Here is a 21,195-nt window from a genome sequence, read left to right on the forward strand (position 1 = left end):
GAAGCTTGCGTTTTTGTTTTGTTGTTGTTGTTTTGTTTTGTTTTGGGGAAGTGTTTTCTTGTTGTTGCTGTCTTTTTTTTTAAACACTACAGAACTTTGCAGCACTTGATCACCTTTTGATTTTTTTGTGGGAATGTTCTAAGCGTGGTGTACTTCTGACAAACTGGGGGCACCCTGGGGATGAATTTAGAATAGTGCGATGGGATGGGCAAATATCCGGAAAGAGTTTCTGAGGAGCAGTTTTTAGTTTGAAGAAATTTCCCTTTACTTTTTAAGGAAGAGGGGGGTCTGTCTAGCATGAGTTAGCTTATGTTGCTGCTTCCTTTTTTTTTTTTTCATTTCTCGGTCTTTTGAGAAAGCTAGAAAATAAATTCTTAGGTAAAGTTGCCCATCCTGTTTGCCGTACTTTATAAGTTATTGTTGCTGAATGATTGGGAGCTGTCCATCAGCGGCAGAGAACTTGCAGTTTACTTAAGAAATTGCGTGTGTGACAAAAGCAGCTGCCAGGAGTGTGGTGGTCCGCGTGAATAGAGGGAGGGAAGGCAATTAGGGGGCTGTGTGGTTGGGGCTTTTTACTTGTCAAAGTGGAGGCTCATTGCTTTTGTTACCACTATGTAAAGGGAATGGCAGGGTTTTGTTTTGGTATTAAGGGCCTTAAAGATTGCTGCCTGACACACAGGAAGGCCAGATAAGTCCAGAAAGAGAGGCCACGGAGCAGTATTTTAAAAAAGAAGAAAAGAAGAAAATGAAGAATTCCCACTTTTTTGTTATATTTAAGCCCTCCTAGCCCTTGTTTTTGTTGATTTTTTTGGCGGGGAGTGGCGAGGGTGATTAACTTGTCCCGTGTATTAACAGATTGTTTAAAGACCTACATCATGAAAACAGTCTTGTGGGTTTGGAGATAAACAGATGGGCAATCAGTTCAGTAAATTAAAAACATCTCCACCTTAGGTGTCCTGCCGTCAGAAGAAACCAAATCTTTGCCACTGGTCTTGCTTCAAGCCACACAAGTCCAGGATCCCATGTGGCAGCAGGGGTGTTTTCTTACCTGCATGTAAATCGGAGTTGTGTGTTTGCTTTTGAAGAGGGTGAAATGGCTTAACACTTGGGGTGGGAAAAGACCGGAAAAGCGTTCTGGATGAGTTTTGTCCCCTGCAACTTTTTCTGTCTGTAATCCCTCCGTGAGCAGCCACCCTCCCACACTCCCCTCCTTCATGTAAAAGAGGACGATTTCTGGCCTGTGATGTCTGAGTGTCTCAACTCAAGTTAAGTTAAACCCACACAAATGTACCCGGCCCTGGATCCCATAAGAGCCCCAGGAAAAGTAAGTCGGGTTTGTGGAATTCAACTGTAGCCTTTGCATCCCTCTGCCATTTCCCTTCCTTCTCTCTCTCTGTCTCTCTCCCTATTCATGGAGAAAGCTCACAAAACTCAACAGTCCAAAAAGTGAGTTAGCATTCTGACTGTTGGAATACTAGCGAGCCCAGAAAGCTTCGTTTCTTCTGCTTCCAGGGAGGTCAGTTGAAAATCTTTCAGGCACATTCTGTTACTCTGGAAGGAAGAGAGGGTGTATACAGGGCAGGCAAGGCCCTGCAAAGTGTCACTTCCGTGTCACTGTGACAAGAAAATATCCTTTCCTCCTCCCTCCCCTCTCCCATCGCAGCCCTCTCCCTAAGAAATTTGTTTTGAGGGATTTGACAATCTTGCAGATAAAGTGCCTGCCTCCTGCACTCGGTTGATCATTTTCCCTCATGGCTGACCGTAATTTCTTTGCTACTCTTAGCGGCAGCTCTGTCCCTGCTGCCCAAGGTAACGGGTGAGGGAGGGGACTTTGCTGAGGTGCCCTGAGCTGGCTGGGGAACATGGACCTTCCCCCTTCCTTCACGGATTCTGTAGTGGCAAAGATTAGAAAGTAGAAGGAGTTTTTAAATTTTTTTAAAAAAATTAAATCTGCAACCAGCTGAACTCTAGATTATTAGTGGACTTTTTTGTTTTTTATTTTAAGATTTTTTAAGGGATGTGTGTGCAGGGGGAAGGATTAACAAAATAATTCTAGGCAATATGAGTGACGACTTTGAGCATTTTGAGCCTACTTGGCCAGGAATCTGGAGCCATTTCGATCTTTTTAGATGCTTTTTTTCAGTTCTTTAAGTGAAAGGTTTAAAGGGAGGGGAAGCTGGGAGGAAAAAGAAAAGTGAGAAAAGCAGAAAGGGAGGAGGAAAAAAAACTGGCCCAGTCCCATCTCGAAGGTACAGAGAAAGTTTTTTTTAGAGGTGGAGAGAGGGAAAACCAAGGCTGTTATGTACCCTAGGGATACAATTTTAGTGGGAATGGAAGATTTGAGTGGTAAGGGAGGCGCAGTGGCCTCCGGGGTCTCTCTGTTCCAGCAGTTGGGCGGTTGGCACCTCAATTTGAATTGCTGGGTGAGTAGTGGGGTGTGTGGTGTGTGTATGGGGTGTGTGTATGGGGGGATGTGTGTATGTTCGTGTCCATGCTTATGGTATTGACCATTAAACCTATGCTTTTTCCCCCCCCCTTAATTTAGATCATGGGAAGGAAAAAACAAAACAAGAATAAATGGTCAACTCAAGCTATGCCCTTTCTTTGAGTCCTTTTCACAGCAGTTTTTTGGGGAGGGGGAGAAAGGGTTAAAAAAAGATGGGGAGGAGAGAAGTCTGACTTTCATCACAGTCCTTACACTTCTATGGTAAGGCAGACCCTGTTCCCCAAGTATGGCTGAGCTGGAATCTGGGAAGGGGTGGTACGGCTTGGAATTTCTTCTAACAAATAATTGTTTTCTTCACCCACCAGGGTGGGCTCCATCAGAAGAGAGAGAAGGAAAAATGACATTGCCTTATAGAGGAGCATACTTTAAAAGCTTCAAAGTTTTGAGTGATAAGGCTTTAACAGCAGGGCTGTGTAAACTGTGTATTTTGGTTTCATATTTAATGCTAACTTTCTGTTGCTCCGTCTTTAGTTGTCAATCTCCAGATTTAGATGCTGGCTTTTTAGGGCTATGGTCTTGCTTGTGGTGTGTTTTGTAAACTTAATATAAAATGTGTTTTGGAAACCCGAGCAAGAGCCTGATGACAGCTCATTGTGCTGTTAATAATTAGGGAGAAGGCACTTTTGCAATATGAATTTGGGATTTAGGATCCATTATACTCTCTTCAACTGTGTGGTGATATCTTTTTTTTAAAATTATTATTATTTTTTTTTTATTTTTTTTTGAGACGGAGTTTCACTCTTATTACCCAGGCTGGAGTGCAATGGCGAGATCTCGGCTCACTGCAACCTCCACCTCCCGGGTTCAAGCAATTCCCCTGCCTCAGCCTCCTGAGTAGCTGGTATTACAGGCACCCACCACCACGCCCAGCTAATTTTTGTATTTTTAGTAGAGACGGGGTTTCACCACATTGGCCAGGCTAGTCTTGAACTCCTGACCTCAGGTGATCCGCCCGTCTCGGTCTCCAAAAGTGCTGGGATTACAGGCGTGAGCCACCGTGCCTGGCTGGAGTGATCATCTTTTGCCACAAGCTGTAAGGGCATTCTCTTGAATTTGGAGGCAATTCCTTAATTACTTTTATTATTTGTGGTGTTATTGTATGACCAAACAGAAATAATCTGCAGTGGTCGATAAGCTCTTCGATCCAATTTTGGGGTGAGAAGGAATGAAATATACCATAGACTTATGTTTATATTTTCAACATCATGAATTAAATTCTGTGCGTCAAATTAAAACACAAGATCGTAGATAGTTTTCTAGTTGAGCGTAAAATAACGATGGGTGTAAATCTTGGTTTTCCTTTCTAGCTGTGTGCAACTTTTTGGTTCAATCTAGGATTGTGTAAACTGTCAGGAATGGTGGTGAAGAGAGTGGAGGCTGTGTTGCAAATGTGTACGTTGTGTTACTGCAAATATCACACCCAGTACAGTCTCCCATGTTGAGGTTCTAGACCCTAGTTTACTCAAATTACCTGCGTTACTTAATAGTGGTCCTGTTGGCTTTGGTGAGAGTAAACCACTATTCTTGATGTCTTATGAGAAGGGAGTTCCTTTGAAAACGTAAATTCCCGACTCCAGTGATACAGATATTATGATCTCTGTATTGTCACAACAGGCTGCTGCATCGGCATTTTCTGGAAGCAGCAGAGCCTGAAACCTTGTATTCTTAGGGAAACCTCCCCTTTGTGGTTTGGGGTTGTTGGGGGCCTGGCTGAGCTGTGTAATAGAATTCTTTCCTTCTGCAATATTTTGGAATGTGATGAAATCCTGACATGCCCTCCAGATTACATACTTCTGCACACATTTGAGGATTTTTGAAAAAAATCAACTTTGCCTGGGTCACTCCCTCGTTACCTTAAACTTGCAACACATCAGCTGGAGATCAGAGGGAGCAGCAATTGTGTTTGCCCTCGTCCCATGGTGACTCTGTGTCATTTTCACGCGTGTTATTTATTCTGGCTGTAGATGCCCGTTAAAGGATGCCCATGTTTGGGATACTAACAAGACAGGATAGAACGGAACAATGGCAGTTCTGCCTTTGTGTTCGTCTTCCTTTCTGTCGGTCTTTGCTGAATCACAGGGTTTGAGCATTTGTGTTTGTTGAACCACATGAGTGGAAACGTTTGTTCTTCCTCTTGGCTTACCTCCTCTTTTTCTAGGGAGAAAATTTACCTGATCGGTGAAGGAAACAGCTGTTTCTTGAGCTTTTCTCAGACTCCATGGAGTAGGCATGATTTTCAAATGCAGATTGAGATTCGAAAGTTAGGCACAGGATATACAAGAAAAACAAAAGACCTTTTTATGCAGCTGTTCCCTGTAAATAAATTAGAAAGTTGGTGTCAGATTTTGTTCACTATTTCTTTCTTTAATTCCCCAGGATGTAATAACCATTATGCTCTTAAAATTTACTCTAAATCAAAATTGGTGATTTCCTTTCCATTATATTTAGGAATCCCTAGATTTGGGGTTGTTGTGTTTGGTGGCGAGGGGGTGGTCTGGAAATCATTATTATTTGTTAAAAGTTGTTTTGAATTTGAGCTTTTGGATTTCTTCATTTGGGATAGGTTCGATTTATTTCTGGCTCAATTTTGAAGATCTGCTCTCCTAGAAACAGCTGTACTCTCTTACCCAATTCCCAAACATTCTCTGCAAACTCGGGCACTTAACAAGATTGATTATGTTAACGCTAATCATTTAATACCCAAGTAGTAGAGAAATATTTGGCGGGAGGGTGGAGGTTGCAAATTCCTGGGAAATTACTTAGGGGTGAAGTGGCTGGTTCTTCATCCCTGAGACCTGGTGGAGGATTAGGACAGAGGGCCCCGTTGTGCCTGTCGCACTCCCTCACTGACCTCCAGGTTGAGAATTTTGTGACGCTGCTGGAGGGAGGCAGAGGCAGGCAGGAAGAAAACCCTGGAAACTCGCTGATCAGGGGCGAGCCTGGACCGGGTGGGCTAAGACGTAAGCTTGCAAGTGTTTTAAAGGTTGGCTGGGGGAGGCACAATGGGATGCTTTCTTTTTAATTGGAAAATAAATGAGAATGAGTGGAAATAAATTATGTTTAATGAACTTAACTGGAAGTAATTGTTCAAGAGCCTGTGAATGCACAGCTTTGCTGGGTTGGGCCTTGGCTGCGGTTTTCACAAAGCCAAGCAGCTGGTGCACATCTTTATTTTCCAGGTTCGAATGTTCCTTTATTCCTCCATCTCAACACCTTCTTTATTTTCCAGGTACAAATGTTCCTCTATTCCTCCATCGTAACACCTTCTTTATTTTCCAGGTTCGAATGTTCCTCTATTCCTCCATTCCAACACCTCCAGCCTACCCACCACCTCTCACCCCCCAGCCCTTCCATCCTCCTTTTGAGGATTGAGAAAAGGTCTTTAAGAAGAGCTGAGCTTGGTCCTCTAGACCCTTCATGTTTGGCAGTCTGTTTGGTGTGTTACCAGCTGGGTGGTTATAATATAGAAAGGGCCACCCCAAGAAAGTCCAAGGACTTGAAGTGATTGAGTTAGTTCTAGGTATTTGCATGTGTGTGAGAGAATTTGGATGAAAACTGGCTGCACGTTTCTCCTCTCCCTGCTTGCTCTGTTCAGTCATTTCCCAGCAAGAAGAATTTTAATGCCTGTGTGAATCCATGAGAAACTATGAGTCGGCAAAATTTCACAGACGGCAGAGAGAATCGTCTCTCTTCCTCTTCTTGCTGTCTAAATGGATTTGATTCCAGAGAGGGAGAGAGAAATAAAAGCCAGCTATTGATAATTTACAAAACAAATAAGCAGCACCCTTCCTGGGAGGCTCTCAGGGGTTGGAGACGCTCTAACTCTGCAGCCTGCGGGGGTAGGTTCTGCAGCAGCCCAGCCAGAGGATGCAGGCTGTGTACTGCGGCTGGCAGGGTGGGCTTTGCTTTTCTGCATCTCACAGGCAGATCTCTTTTCTCTTACCACCTTGTTTCTCCAAGTAAAACTCGAACCCTGTGAAACCTTCTGTCTTTTATTATTTCCAAACAGGCAGTGCTATAGCTATCAATAGAAGTCTTGTCCAGGGAAACAATCCACCATTAGCTGGGAACAAGGCCTTAGACAGAAAGGAGCAACATTCAACTAAGAAAGGACCCTGTCCATGGCGCTGGATGGGTCCTGGCTAGCTGCGAGGGGAGAGGGGCACGGGCCAGGGTAAAATGCTCTGAGGAAGCCCACCCATTTGGGGCCACGGGAGGAAGTCATGACTGCTGTTTTTATTCTGTGTATATATAAGAGGTTTGCAGGATGCAAAAGCAAGTGTTGGCCTGCTGGGTTGGGAGGGGACTGTCCATGCAGGCCTAGGCCTAGGTTGCGCTGGCTGTGTCTCCTGTGGCCATCCCACCAGCAGAAATCGTTGCTAACTGCTGGGGTCATAGGCTGTTGGGGACAGGAGGGTTACCTTAACTGACTGTTCACCACCCTCACAGGCTGGAAAAACAGGACTAGTTGAGTTGCCAAAGGGTAGTTGATGGATAAGAAACAGTCCTTCCTTCATTGTGTCCCCAACCTGTCCTCTTCCCCAACTTGCCACATCTTCAGTGATGTGAAACTTTTATTAACGTTTTAGCAGTTGCCATTGGTCTTGCTGTAGCCATAGTAAACGGCATCTGGAAAAATGCATAGAGGTGGACAATAAACCCAGTTTTTAAATGTAAACTTGGAGTGAATGGTGTCCCTTCCTGATGCTGATTTCAGCCCCTGGGAGGGCTGGTAAGTGAAGACCCCCAAAGACCTTCCATGCCCACCCTGAGGAGGGGAAAAGGCTGACAAATGCTCCTCTGTTGCTTTAGTTTTATTGTGCGGAGCTCCTAAAGGCACTTTCTGGCCCCATTTTGCTACTGCAGAAAGAGGCAGCAATAGGGGCGTATTGAAGAGGAGAGCCAAGGGAGACACCAGGGCCAGCAATGGCTCTATTTGTTTTCAGTGTCTGTTGATTAATAGGTTGCGGAGGTGAATGGCAAGCTTTCATTCCCTCTAGGTTGCCCACAGTTATAGAGGCTTGTGGGGTCGGGGTGAGAGGGGGACTAAGCAGAGGGATCTTAGAAGTGCCTTAATCAATCTTTCACTTGCCAAGTTCCAAATGAGGAACAGCGTCTGGATGGGTGTGTGGGCGCTTGGCGATGAGGGTGGCATGGCCAAGTTGCAGAGCGCTATGCTTAAGGGTTCTTGAAAGGTCAAAGGTCAGCCACAGGGGCGCCTCCCCCTCCCCATTCCCCCTCACTGTAGTCCTTGAATACGATGAATACTTTGGGTGGAAGGGCTTTGTGTGCCTTGAGGGCTGTTAAAGGACCTTTTCTTTATGATTTAACTATTCAATGCTCAAAACCCATGGAGCCTAAGGAACCAGACAGAGGAAAGCTTGGCTTTGCCAAAGAGCGATTTCTCCAGGTAGAAAGCATAAAGCCCTGAATGATTTAAAGTCAGATGAGGATTTTGGTTCCTTTTAAATAGATACTGTTTACTTCATTTAATGGTTTGGTTTTTTAGTGGACTTTTTCTTTAGTTTCTTGTCAGCCCAGAACTGACCACATAAAGTGTTTTTATCATCTGAATCCTGCTGGGCCGAGATACTGCATGTTTGTATTTGAGAAGCAGAAACATCCTATTAAATGTCTTTACCCCTTCCATCCCCAGTCTTCCCATAATCAGCCAAATGTGTAAAAATCCCTGCTAAAAATACTCAATGCCCTGTGACATTGTGGCTAAGGCAGGGAACACTGAGCTCCTCCTAATTTGGGGTTTAGGGGCAATATTTGCTGAAAATGGTCTAGGATGCAGTGATTGGTAGGTGGGAGTTTGAGGACAAATCCCACCGAGAGTCCTGAAGCAGCTGTATCCAATGGGAAGGTTGGCCAGGGCTGATCTCATTGGGTGCATCTCACTAGATGAACACAGCATTCAACCCCATCCCAGTAATGCCAGTTTCTGCAGACTGGGAGAGTGTAGAAGTGGGGTGGTGGAGGCAGGCAGGTGAGGCTGCAAAGCTTAGAAACACCACTCTCTCAAGGCATGTAATCTGGAAAAAAAAAAGTCTTTACCTACTGCGTGGAACTGATAACAAATGCCGACTACTTCATAGGCTCGTTGTGAGGATTTCCTAGAATAAAGCATGTTATGCATTCAGCACAGAGACACACAGACACAGAGCCCAAGGCACCATTAAACGGCGGCCACCCTGAGCTGTGCTGGTGTGGATGGTAGTGCTTCGGGGGTAGCAGCTGGTCAGTCCCCATCCTACCCTCATTTCATCTAGAAAAGGTGTTCTAAGCTGATGGTGGTGGTGTGACTTCGGCAGCTGTGGTATAACAGTTTTGAAATTATGTGAGTTATTCGTATGTGAGTGTTTGCTGTTTTTGTGGCTCGGAGAGTCCTTTGTCATCATGTTTTCAGAGTTCAGTACAGCAACGTAGGCTCTTCACACAGCTCTCCTTGACCATCACTGCCGTGACCTTGAACATTGGTTTGCTGTCACTGGCTATAATGATTTTGTATCCCCATGTAGTTTTGAAGATGTATTTAGATGAAATAGTTCCCGAAAAGGCCTTACGTTGAGCTGTTTCCGTTGCACACTGGGCTCTGTTTATGAAGAGATAAAAGTGGGAGGGAATAAGTACTGCAGGCTAATGAGCCCACCAGCACCCCCAGCATGGATAGTTGCTGCTAATTTAGTTGCCATGAGTACATTTCTGGAAGGTTGTCTATGTTGCAACCAAGTTACTTTTCATATCTAAATTTTCTTAGGGTGGTGCGGTTTTGAACACAGTTCTTAAAGACCTCGTTAGAGAAGTGGGAGGTGTTCAAAGAGAAGGAGAACTGTCCAAGGGGCATCTTTCTATTTGGATTCTTTTGTGTTTCATTTATGACAGCTCTTACTTGAAGGCCCTTGCCCTGATCTGGAAGGGACCATGATCATCTCCACCTGCCTTTTTTTTTTTTCTTTAACTTTCAGCTCCTCTGTGGCAATCTCATTTATTGGCATAGTAAAGTGATGACTTTTCTCACAAGAGATATTAAAATATATGGATTAATTAAATACCACATTTTGAAGAAGGGTATGTGCCTGAGGAGAGTGCCACTAATCATCTAGAATGATCTTGCCCCATAAACAAACATCCTTACCTTTGAAATCAGGAGTGTAATCGTGGCTGTGTTATCCCCCCTGCTCCGTGAATTAAATCAGAAGAGGCTAGAGGGATAGTGAACTGCGTCATCATTAGTATTCATCAGATTGCATTTTCAAAGCATCTTTGTATTGCACGTTTAGCTTGTGCCTGTCACTTTGCTAAATACTTTATGTGCAAGTTCTCATTCAGTTTTCACAACCCTGCGAGGTAGACACGATTCTCATCCAGAGTTGACAGAGACAGAAAGGAAGTCTTGAGAGAGGTCGCACAGCCAACCTGGTGAGGAAGGATTAAAACTCGGGTCTTCCTTGAATTCAGTTCTTGAATCACTGTATGTAATGCCAGTTGCCCCTAAAACCCTTTTAAAGGCACAGTTGTGATGGAGGTAGTGTCTGCAAGGGTATTGAACTGGATGGTCCAGAAGGACCACTAAGCTCTGTTCTGTGATTCTAAGGAGACTACATTTAAAGAGCACCGCCGTTTACTTGAAGTTAATCTGTGATTGGCTTTGTCTTTCCCTTTGAATGCTTGCAGTTGCAATTTGGTGGTTCTTCTGCAGTTTAGGAGAATGTGCTCTGCATTCCACAGACTGGGCACTTGGGAGGACACAAAGTTCTAGAAGACATAGTCCTTGTCCCTAAGGAACTTAGGTATAGTGGGACCAAGAAGAGTGCACACACCCCCCCAGCAATGGGCATCGTGTGATGTAGGAAGAAAGGCTTCTGGGGTCTGAGGCCGGAGAGACATAGGCATTTGCAAGAAGAAAATCCTTCCATCATAGAGGATTCCAGGTAGAGGCAGGTTGGATGGAGTGGCAATTAGTCCCTGGTTTTGGCAGGTATGACTACAGAGTTCTCATCTCTTGCAAGGGAACCCATGAGCTTGGACAGAGAGGAAGTTCTATTCTTTCACAGGGACCTGCCTGGCATGCAGTTGAGGTTGGAAGGGAGTGAGGCTAGTCCTAGTACAGGTCCCATTTTTTTCCCCTAAAGCCAGGCAGCACCTAAAACTTCCAGTTCCCTACCACCCCCTCCACCCCACCCCCACCCCCATCATATAGTTTTGACTGAACAGGAAAAAACTAGTTGGCTAGGCTCAGGTGTGCAAAATAATACTGGGAGAGGTGTTGGTAGCCAGAACACAGGGCTCCACCTTTTGTTGGAATCGCCTTCATATGTATATCTAAGAAGATGGAGACTTAATTTTTAAATCTCACACTCAGTTAACTCCATTATTGCCCAAACGCTATCTTCCTCTTTTATTGTAAAGTAGAGAAAGAGGGTTTTCCCCACGTCTCCCCTTAGTTCTGCTTAGAAGATGGCTGTGGGATTTCTGCTTCTTTACTGTAGACAGATCGTGTCATTTGGACAGCTTCTTCCTAACAATAAAAATAACAATAATAAACCACTGTAATAGATAATAAATAACAAACTTAGCATGTGCTAGGTTCTGTGCTAAGCCTTTTCCTGGGTTCCTTAAGAACTAGGACTTGATTCATGATCAGAACCCATGGCTCTTTACCTTTGTGCTTGCCTGTGTGTGTGTGTGTGGTCCTCATGGCTGAACACAAGAACCACCCACAACACCCAGCAAGCAGGCCCAAGATGCTTGGGTCCTGAGCCCAGACCCACTGTGAATGAATCAGGGCCTACTGAGAGATTTCCTAGGATTGGGGAATCTGAATGGGTGAAAAGCATTCTGGGAGATGCTTGACTTGGGGCTGACTGCTGCTGGTTCTGATGCTCACCACTAGCCCTTTCTCCTTCCATGTGCTGCTTCTCATGGCTGACGGTGGTCCTGGCTCCCATGGCACTTGATCAGTCCTTCCACCCCTTAGTAATCATCTTCCCTTCTCTGGGCTATGAATGGTTCTCCCCACTCGCCCTGGTGTTTTCCAACACTCACTTTAAACTGTCCGGAGCTGGTCTGCTTTCTTTCACGTCAGCGGGTATGTATCTTTCCAACCAAAGAGAAAACTTCTCGAAGGCAGCAGCAGTCATTTGCCTTGCCTCCTAACGGTCTCCACTTTGTCCGTGTCTGTCTCTTTTCCTCCCTTCCTCTCCTTTTCCCTTTTCCTTCTCCACCTCAGCACACAGTGGGAGCTTCCTTGTTCCTTATTTCTCAAGTTGTCCTGAGCAGATCTTCCTCTTAAGGAATCCTTAGTGCCTGTCCATGAGGTGCCAGCACTGGCCGTGGGCAGCAGCCCTTCACCCTGGCCATGGCTGCCCCGCCCTTCATGGCTGCCCCTTTTATGGAAGTGTTGCTGGTTTCCAAAGCTCCGTCTGCTTTGGTGGCTTTTAACTTACTTGCTTTGATGCAAAATTGGTGGCACATAACACAAAGCTCCTGTAAGCAACCTGCTAGCCGCTTTCTCCAAGAGTCCAGTTATACATAGGAATTGGTAAACCAGGCTGTTGGAAACGTTGACTTCTTTTTCTGTAGTTTTTTTCTGGGGCATCTAGAGAGAAGGCCTTATTTTTCTTTCCACACATAACCACAAAAAAGTTAAAAGCACTTTTTAAAAGATGCTTTCCCCTCAATTACCTGTGGTAAGAAATGCTGTTCTTATATTACATTCCTTCCTCACCCACTTAAAAAAAAAAAAAAAAAAAAAGGACAAGAGAAATAGTAAAGAGAACTAACTGCTTAGTGATCCCTGAACTCAACAGGCGCTAGTGGGCAGCACTAGAACCTTCCTTCTTTTCTTTTAATGCAATTCCTTTTCCTTGATGTTAATGCAAGTTGTGCCTTCCTAAAAGTAATAAAAGGAAATGAAGACACGTTCTGAAATGAAACTTGACTCTAATCCATTCATCATCTAATACTTGCCTCTTTATCTTCGCTGGTACCTAATCTGGTTAAATGTCCCTGTTGTAGGATTTTAGTGAAAATCCTCTATGGGGAATAGGGTTTTTTGCAATTGGATTACTCTCAGTAAATGGCCCAGTAGTTTGCTTGTTTCAGCTTAATTTTTTCTTTGTGATCTTGCTGGGCTAAGTTATAGCACAGCGTAGTGGAGTGGGGAGGGGTGGACTGAGCGGGAGGTGGGGGAAAGAGGAGGAGAATAATTTGGGAAAGCCTGGGCATGGCAACTAGAAACATTTTTAAAATGCTTTTCTTCCCCCCACGCTGCCCTCTTCTCTCCACTGACCCACCCTTCCCAAACACAAAAATGCCTGTACTTTGTTTTCTAGAACTGCCCATTTCTAAAATGCATACCTTTTATTAGCCCAATTCATCATCATCCAGTTAATGTATTAGCGTTCCCGGATGACTTTCTAATGAAATTCCTAATGAATCAGGGCTGCTGTAATCTGCATAAAATATGCAGGTGCTTGCCAGGCAGTTTAGAGCTTTCTGGTAAAGTTGACACTCCCACCCAAACCATGAGTGGGGTTTTGCATCCATGCTGTCTGTGAAGGATTGTAGCATGCCGGCTGTTTCTAAGGGCAGAGGGGGTAGGAGCTGTTGGGGGGAGGGTGGCTAAGGAGGCTGGCTGGGTGGGATTTGGGCCCTGCCGGTTTCTTGTAAGTGGTGGTTTTCCTAGGTGGTCCCCTGTGCAGCCTGCCTGCCTCCTGGAGGTGGGGCCTTGGGGTAGGAGGTCCCCACAACATGCGGAAACGCAGTAGGCATGGGAGATTGAAGTCCCCACTTGTGACTCACCTGCCAATGGGAAAAGTGCAGACTCTTGGGCTCCACAATGGGGTAGGGATTGAGAAGGTATTTTAAAGGCCAGGCTTAGTGGGGAAATAAAAACTAAAGCAGACCCACCCAGAGAGCTGTCTTACAACTATATTATTTTCACATGGACTGGGGGGAGTGTGGGATGGGCAGACTTTAGTGCATCTTAGAAAATCCAGGTGAGAGGCTGTGGCCAGGGGAACCCACGGGCCCAGTGCTCTGAAGTCCTGGGCTGCTGGCACCGGCTTGACGGTGTCTTTCTCTGTTCTCCTCCCCACAGTCGAACAAAGTGCCAGTGGTGCAGCACCCTCACCATGTCCACCCCCTCACGCCTCTTATCACGTACAGCAATGAACACTTCACGCCGGGAAACCCACCTCCACACTTACCAGCCGACGTAGACCCCAAAACAGGTAGGCTGTGGGCTTGGGAGCCAAGGTAGAGCGCTGGTCCTGGGGTTCTGGGGGAACCTTTGAGGCCTCCACAGGAACCCCAGGGGTGGAGCAGTAGGGGACTTGGGGGGAACGGTGGTGGGGGGCCCCCTGTTGCTTTTCTGGGTGTTGAAAAGGAAGCTCTTTGGGGTGGTTGAGGCCTGGTGTGGCAGTGGTTTTCCACTCCCTTTGGAGAAGTTCATTTGCCGTGTTAAAGATCTCTTTATGGCTTCCAGTACCCCTGAAGGGGCTGTCTTGGGAACCCGGCTGTGAGTCCTCAGTATGTTTCAGGAGTGGCTTTTAACTCTAAGAGCCTCAGGCAGACGTGGATGCAGGAATCATATTGAAGGCATTTCTTGGGTTCCTCCTCAGCTTCCTGGGAAGATGAGACAGCATGGCTTTCCAAGCCTCGGCTTCCTCGCTGGCTAAGAGGCTCCAGTCACTACTTGACAATGACTTGTTGGTACAGCCTCAAAAAGCCACATCACTGGATTCTGCATTTTCTTTGCTAATTTATTTAGGTTCGTTTTCCCCTACAATATTCTAGGTATTGTTGAACCCATTTTACAGATGTGAATACTGAAGCCCAGGCAGGTTGCTTCATTTCTTCATAGAACAACCAATGGGTGTCTGAGAGAAGTTGTCATGCTTTTCAACATCTTTTTGTTGTTGTTGTTGTTGTTTTTAAACAGAGTCTTGCTCTGTCATCCAGGCTGGAATGCCGTGGCACGATTTTGGCTCCCTGCAACCTCTGCCTCCCAGTTTTAAACAATTCTCTTGCCTGAGCCTCCCAAGTAGCTGGAACTACAGGCATGTGCCACCATACCCAGCTAATATTTGTATTTTTAGGAGAGACGGGGTTTCACCATGTTGGCCAGGCTGGTCTCGAACTCCTGATCGCTTCAGCTTCCCAAAGTGCTAGGATTACAGGCATGAGCCACCACACCCAGCCCAGCATCCCCTTTTTATCCCAGTTGTTCATTGACTGCTTTTTTCCCAAAGGGGAGAGGAAAAGAAGGTGGAGTTACTTGTAGCTCTCCTCCAACAAGATCTAAATCAGGCAGGCAGCCCCAGCTCCTGGTGGGGTGGTCTTGGGAGAACAGGTAAGGTTAGTGTGTGTCTTTCAGGTACCCAGTGTGTTGGTAGGAGTTCCCCTTCCCAGCTCAATAATTGGAAGGATGGGTTTAAAGTGGTGATCGCACATCACTTTGTTAGAGGGGATTGGTAGTGTTGGGGTAGGTAGGCTGCCTGGTTAGGCGGCCTTCACTGCCTCTGAACGAAGCCACACATGAGCTGGGTTTTACTGGTCTCTGAGCCCCTTTGTGCTGGTGCAGGACTGAGCCTGGTGCTTGGATGCCTGGCGGCCTCCTCCAGCCGGCCCCAGGCTCCACCAGTGAATGGCAGCGTCAACGTCTCATTTAAATAATGGTAGTACAGGGAATAGCTTTTAAATGGTTATCGTAAAACATATGATTAACGTCTGTGGACTGTTTACTTTTCCTCTGCGAACATTCTTTCAAGTGTGCAAATGGCTCGATGTAGGGTCCAAGCCCAGCTAATCTGTTTGGTTTTTGTAATAGAGAGAAAGCAATGTCTGCATGAAAATGTCACCCAGGGAGACTTAATTTACAGATTAAAAGCTTCCTGAATGAATTTTTTAAAAAATGAAGTCGTTTTCATCCACGAACATGCAGCCCGTTCCCTCCATTACTCTGTTTTAATTCTGTGGTATTGTGCCTTTTGCCTCCCACTTCAACGGCATACATCAGTTCCTCTCTGTCAGAGTCGACTGCAGGATGTGCTCCTGTGGAACTGGCAGGTGTGCGGTGGCACGTACTTGCAGAATCCGCTCATGTGTGCCTTGTGAAGCTCTTAGCCCCTGCGACGCACGAGGTGCCCATTCAGCAGGTGGGCCTAATCCCCACAGATGACTCTGTCCTCTAGCAGATGCAGTTCCAGAATGGAGTACACAAGCCTCCAACACCTCCCTGTCTGTTCAGCTCTGATTCTGCCTTGGATAAGATGCCAAATGGCATTTGATCAGTTTCTCCAGCTCATCCAAATAGAGGCAGAGACATTTTAGAGGAGTCACCGTTTTTGAAAAAAGGCAAGGGTAGTAACCTTTCGAATGCCACGGCTCAAAAAGTGTGTTAGAAATCGGAGGAGTAGCTCTCGTGCAGGTAAGGCATGAAACTCCGCAGGGCGAAGGGCCAGTGTTGTAAGAGCAACAGGGATTACCATTGCTTCATTCTCCACCAGGTGCCGAGCCTTTTTGATGTTGTTTCTTTTAAACTTGAGACAATCACACCAGTCACATGAGGCAGAAATACCCAAGATGGCATATTCTGAGTCTACCCAGTATACCAGTCCATTTAGAAGGAGATAAACTAATTTTTCAAACTGAGGCTGAGGGAAAATGAGATGAAACCTACCAACAACTCAGGATTTATAATCACGAATGAACCTTGTGCTAGGATTCCAGAAGAGATGCGTCTCTTCCTCCTTTCCCTGTTCCCATCCCCTAACAGGTTGCTCTTTCCTTCTCTCCCTCCTTTGTACCTAAAATGCTGCTTCTTCCCTCAGGAATCCCACGGCCTCCGCACCCTCCAGATATATCCCCGTATTACCCACTATCGCCTGGCACCGTAGGACAAATCCCCCATCCGCTAGGATGGTTAGTACCACAGTAAGGAGTTCCATTTTTTAATTTCCTTTTTGTTTCGTACATGGGCATGTTTATTATTTATTCTGTGTGTGTGTGTGTGTGTGTGTGTTAGAAGCCAGGGTTGGGGAGGGGGCTGTGGGAGGGCGCAGAAAAGGTGTTGCTGAGGTGTCCTGTGGGAATACAGGCAAATCCACAGCCATTCAGGTGGATTATGTTACTGGCAGTTAGCATTCCAAGACCATGGTCCCCAAAGGCTCTGTGGACAGAGGTGCCCTGAAGTTCCTTTGGGAATTGCAGAAGACTCCTGGAACTTCCACCCAATGAAGCTGATCATGACCCTTCTGCTGTTGGCTGCCCAAACTGCAGTCATGTCATTGGGTTGAGGCTATTGAGTCCTCCATTTTAGATGTTACATATTTTGGGGCACAGAAGCGGGAACAAGAACTGTCTTGTTTTGAAATCCAGGGTTGGGATTAGGGCATGTTCTTGTACGATTCCAGGACCCCCCACCTCATCCTGAACATTACTCCCAAGGTTGACAACAACAGTGGAAAGTTTTGTCTGTTGAGAAGCTCCATGGGACTGAATCAGCATCTCTCTGAGAGTCTTTGCACATTGAATGTTTTACCTAACTGTGAACGGTGGGAATGGGGCAGTTGGAACTGTCACTGCAGCATGTGGGGCCTTCGTAAGCATCAGTCCTAGTTCCTGGCAGTGCCCAGATTATTTGACTGTCTTTTGCAACTTAAAAAAACTGTGTTTTAAATTCAGAGTAGAAAGGCCTTTGATGCATTAGCATACTGTGGGGGGTTGTGTGTATGTGTGTTTTTGCATGAGCATGTGTGTAATATGTGTTTCGTGATTGTTTCTGTGGATATATTTCTCCTTATCGGTGATCTGTACTCTGAACAACACAGGACAATACATTGAATGCTAAAAGGAATAAATCCTGGTAAAACTCAGGTTTGAGTCTTAGGGAAGATGGCCTTTCAAAGCCTTAAGGAAGATAAAATTTTGGAGTGGCTTACCCCACAATTCTACCCGTATTTCTCTAGTTAGATAGATTCTATGCTGTTTTTTTTTTTTTTTTTTTTAAATAAAAAACAGATTGCATTATGTAGTAGCTGTACCAAATACCAACCCTGGGTATAGTTTCTGTTTCTTTGTCTCTTCTTATTTTTATTGGGAGGGTAGACATGAACATGAGCTTGTGACCCATTTCTTCTAAATAGATGGGGCCAACCCTCGAATAGTTCTCAGTGATCATTTGCCCCATTCAGCTGATGGGGAGATATTTGAAGGCTAGATAAAAAGGAATAGCCAACTCAGACAACCCTCTGTCAGAAAAAGTTGTGTGTCTTTCATGAGGATGCTATTTTGCATGTTGCTGTATTTTTTAATTATTGTAATGAGATGTGATTGTCTATTGGTTACCCACAATTCTTCTTGGGGACTCTCCCCCCGGTAACTCTTGTCAACACTTGTTAATTTGACAAAAGGCTACAAATTAAGCTCTGTTAATTTAATGTTTTCTCACCGAGATCTAAATACCGAAAGAGGCCCAAAGCGCAACTGAAGTCCTTTGATTCACTGTACTTTATTTTGGTATAAATTTACATTCATTATTGTTTTCCTTTGGATGTGTAGCCCTCAATTAGTGTGATGGCTCCATTAAAGCAAGCGAGACTTCGCCTTTAATTATTACAACAAAACACCTAGTTTCAGCTTGGGGAGAGGGTCTCTATTGACATAAGCAGAGGTTATAAAATTTAATTAGCCATTCCTATCAGATTTATGGCATTCAAATTGTTCTGTGTTTCTTCCCTTTGATCCTTCCTGTACAATCCCCAAGATTTTTGTTCTGATCAAATGAGAATAAAGCTTACTGTGCAGAGAGAACTTTTCCCTTTTCTTCTTTTTCTTGTCCCCACCCCCACCCTTGTTTCAAGTCTCTTACTTTGTACCCCTTCTTTGTAGGCAAGGTCAACCAGTGTACCCAATCACGACAGGAGGATTCAGACACCCCTACCCCACAGCTCTGACCGTCAATGCTTCCATGTCCAGGTGAGTTCCAAGAACCGGGGCCTTCATCCAAGGCCATGTGTGACTTCTCAGGAAATTCTCTAGATGGCCACTAAGCCACCCAGGGACCACGGCTACATGTAGTTCTATTAGTGTAAAGCCAATGTGGCATTAGGCTGTACTCCCAGAAAATCCTGAAAAATTGCCCTGAAATTCCAAGGTAAGTGATGTCTTTCTGGGTAAAATTTTTGAGTCACTCAGTTGAACAATGTATTTTAATGAATTAAGAAGGCAAGGGAGAAACAGGACAGAAGCTTTTAAAAATGCCATTTCTCTGTTGTCCTGTCCTCAGCAAGAAAGGTAGCGGTGAAGGTAGTTTTATTATTATACCAAGAAGAGTTCGAAAAAAGATTATCGGTGTTCTCAAAGCTCAGACTCTGATTCCAAGTCAACAAGACAGCATCCGCCTCCTCCTCTCGAAGGTAGCACTGTCCAATAGAAATATAGTGTGAGCCACAGAGGGAATTTTAAATTTCTTAGTAGCCGTGTTTTTAAAAGAGGTTTTTTTTTTTTTTTTAAAAAAAGATAAAATTATTTTTAATGACATGTTTTTATTCAATGCAATATAGCCAAAATATTGTCATTTTAACATGCTATTCCTGGACAACAACTATTAATAAGATGTTATGTTCTTTTTTGTGCTGAGCTTTGGTACAAAATCTGATGTGTATCTTATACGCACGGCACTTCTCAGTTTAGACTGGCCACATTTCAAATATTGAATAGCCACACGTGGCTGGTGCATATCATAGTGGTCTGTGCAGCTCTAAGTCTTTGAAAGTTAAAAAAAAATCGTGTATGTGTGCTGTACATTCATATATATTTATATTTCAGCATAGAAACATATTTACAAGATACATTCCTATCCCCATGTTCTTCTTTTCCTCCCTCTGATTAATTCTGGCTAATTTTTCAGTGACTGCTAGTTTATTTACAAACTGGTTGGCAGCAGTATGTTTAAGTAGTCGCTAATTGTTTCTAATGATAGTTTTATTTTCTGTTCATCTGATTTTCAGTCAAGTTAATTAAATCGGTGGAGGTTTAGACTTTGCTGATGGTCTGAAATCACCAACCCATTCTGATGATGGCACATAATGAAATTAGCACGCGTTACATGGCAGAGGTGCTGTCCCCAGCTTCTTTCCCCAATCCCTGTGGCCAACATGGGAAGCCAAGACCAGAGAAGGGCCTGGAAAGACAGGTCAAGATGCTGCTTTTCCTACTTACAAAACAGTAACTTTAGCAGTGATAGAGAGTTACATTCATTAAGAAAAACAAACCGTGGCATATCTAGCATCGGTAACTATGCCGTGGATATCACAGTTGAAAAGATCCATTTTCTACCTGCGATATATCATCAAAATTTCAAAATCCACGCCAGTATTAGTTAGGTAGGAAAACGCTTGTGTGTTCTCTGGCCTAGAGAGGAGGCGTAACGCTTATTAAATAGTGTCATCACAGCTTCGCAAAGCATGGGAATGAGTAGGGGGTCTCCCAGGTGGAGAGCACCCAGGGACCACGGCTACATGTCGTTCTATTAGTGTAGCAGCTTATAGTCCACAGCTCATCTTCCCATCTTCCCAGCATTTGTATATTACACCTGGTTATTTTTCATGTTTGTTTATTTGGTGCATTCCGGAGGTTAACAGTGGTAAAGTAATTGTAGGATAGGGATTGGGGTTAAGCTGATCAATTGAATTATCATTAGGAGGTTAGTCGATGATTTATAGGTGGGCAGCGGGGTGGAGGAAAGGAAGGGAACGTCAGGAAGAAAGGTTAGGGCCTCAAGGTGCGGGGAGAGGCGGCCGATTCCCCAGGTAGGCCAAATGAAAGATAGCTAGTTAAAAAGCGTATACAGCAAATTAAATACATTATTGTGGTAATGGGGCGACAGAAGTATAGGTCTATTATACTTATGGCAGTTATAGCAAATGTAGGCAGCTTGCCCTGTTCCAGAACACCCTTTGATATTCATTCTATTCAGCAGTGGGGCCAGGACTTCTCAGAATTAAGTGATGGGTCATTATACTTTAAACACCATGGAGAAGCCTAGATTGGCAATTAAACAGCTCTTGCTGACACTCACTTGTGCCACCCTGTGACCCCCTTTAGATTGAGATGTTGGAGCTCCGGGCCCTCAGCCTGCTAAATTGGTGCAAGGCTCTTCTCCTGACGAGAGCCGGCTCTGAAATCTGCCGGCTTCAAAGGGAGCGAGATCATGTATAAACCATAATGTGGGTGCACCGTGGCTCACAAAAAATAAGGCAGAAAGAGATGAAATGTTACAAGTGCAAGGGGGAAAATGAGAGAATAATGACAAACCTAATGCAACTCAAAGCAGGATTGTTGCACAGGAAAATGCATCCTACTGCTTGTGCATAAAATCAAGGCCGGCAGATGACATCCGGTTAACAGAAACGTGTCAACAGTGAAGTAAAGTGAGAGTGAGTAAGAGAGAAGCCCCTGAGACAGCCAGAAACAAAAATTAGTTGTTCTTAACAAGTTAAGGTTCATCATTATATTCTGGCTTGGAGCCATGAAAGCAGACGGGGGTATATAATGAGCTGCTTAGAATTTTTAGGGTGTTTATTGCATTTCATGAAATAGTTGTCTGCAGAAAGGAATTTCTTAAGCGAAGGTATGTGTATACAGCCCACATCCACGTTCACACATGGTCTCTTTCT

At 44.8% G+C, this 21,195-nt stretch overlaps 1 protein-coding gene across 50 annotated transcripts in view; it reads left to right on the plus strand.

The window, feature by feature from the left end:
- TCF7L2 (transcription factor 7 like 2) overlaps positions 1-21,195 on the plus strand; it is a 217,334-nt gene that overhangs the window by 177,240 nt on the left and 18,899 nt on the right. For 38 of the 50 annotated variants that reach the window (XM_054503879.2, XM_054503897.2, XM_054503914.2 and 35 more), the window contains 3 exons: positions 13,614-13,746; positions 16,348-16,450; positions 18,407-18,493. In XM_054503879.2, coding sequence (XP_054359854.1) covers positions 13,614-13,746; positions 16,348-16,450; positions 18,407-18,493 — 323 coding nt within the window. The remainder of the gene's footprint in view (positions 1-13,613; positions 13,747-16,347; positions 16,451-18,406; positions 18,494-21,195) is intronic. The other 12 variants (XM_063670283.1, XM_054503890.2, XM_063670286.1 and 9 more) reach the window with 1 other exon arrangement.

The sequence above is a fragment of the Pongo pygmaeus genome, chromosome 8 (genome assembly GCF_028885625.2).
Source record: "Pongo pygmaeus isolate AG05252 chromosome 8, NHGRI_mPonPyg2-v2.0_pri, whole genome shotgun sequence".
Lineage (NCBI taxonomy): Eukaryota > Metazoa > Chordata > Mammalia > Primates > Hominidae > Pongo > Pongo pygmaeus.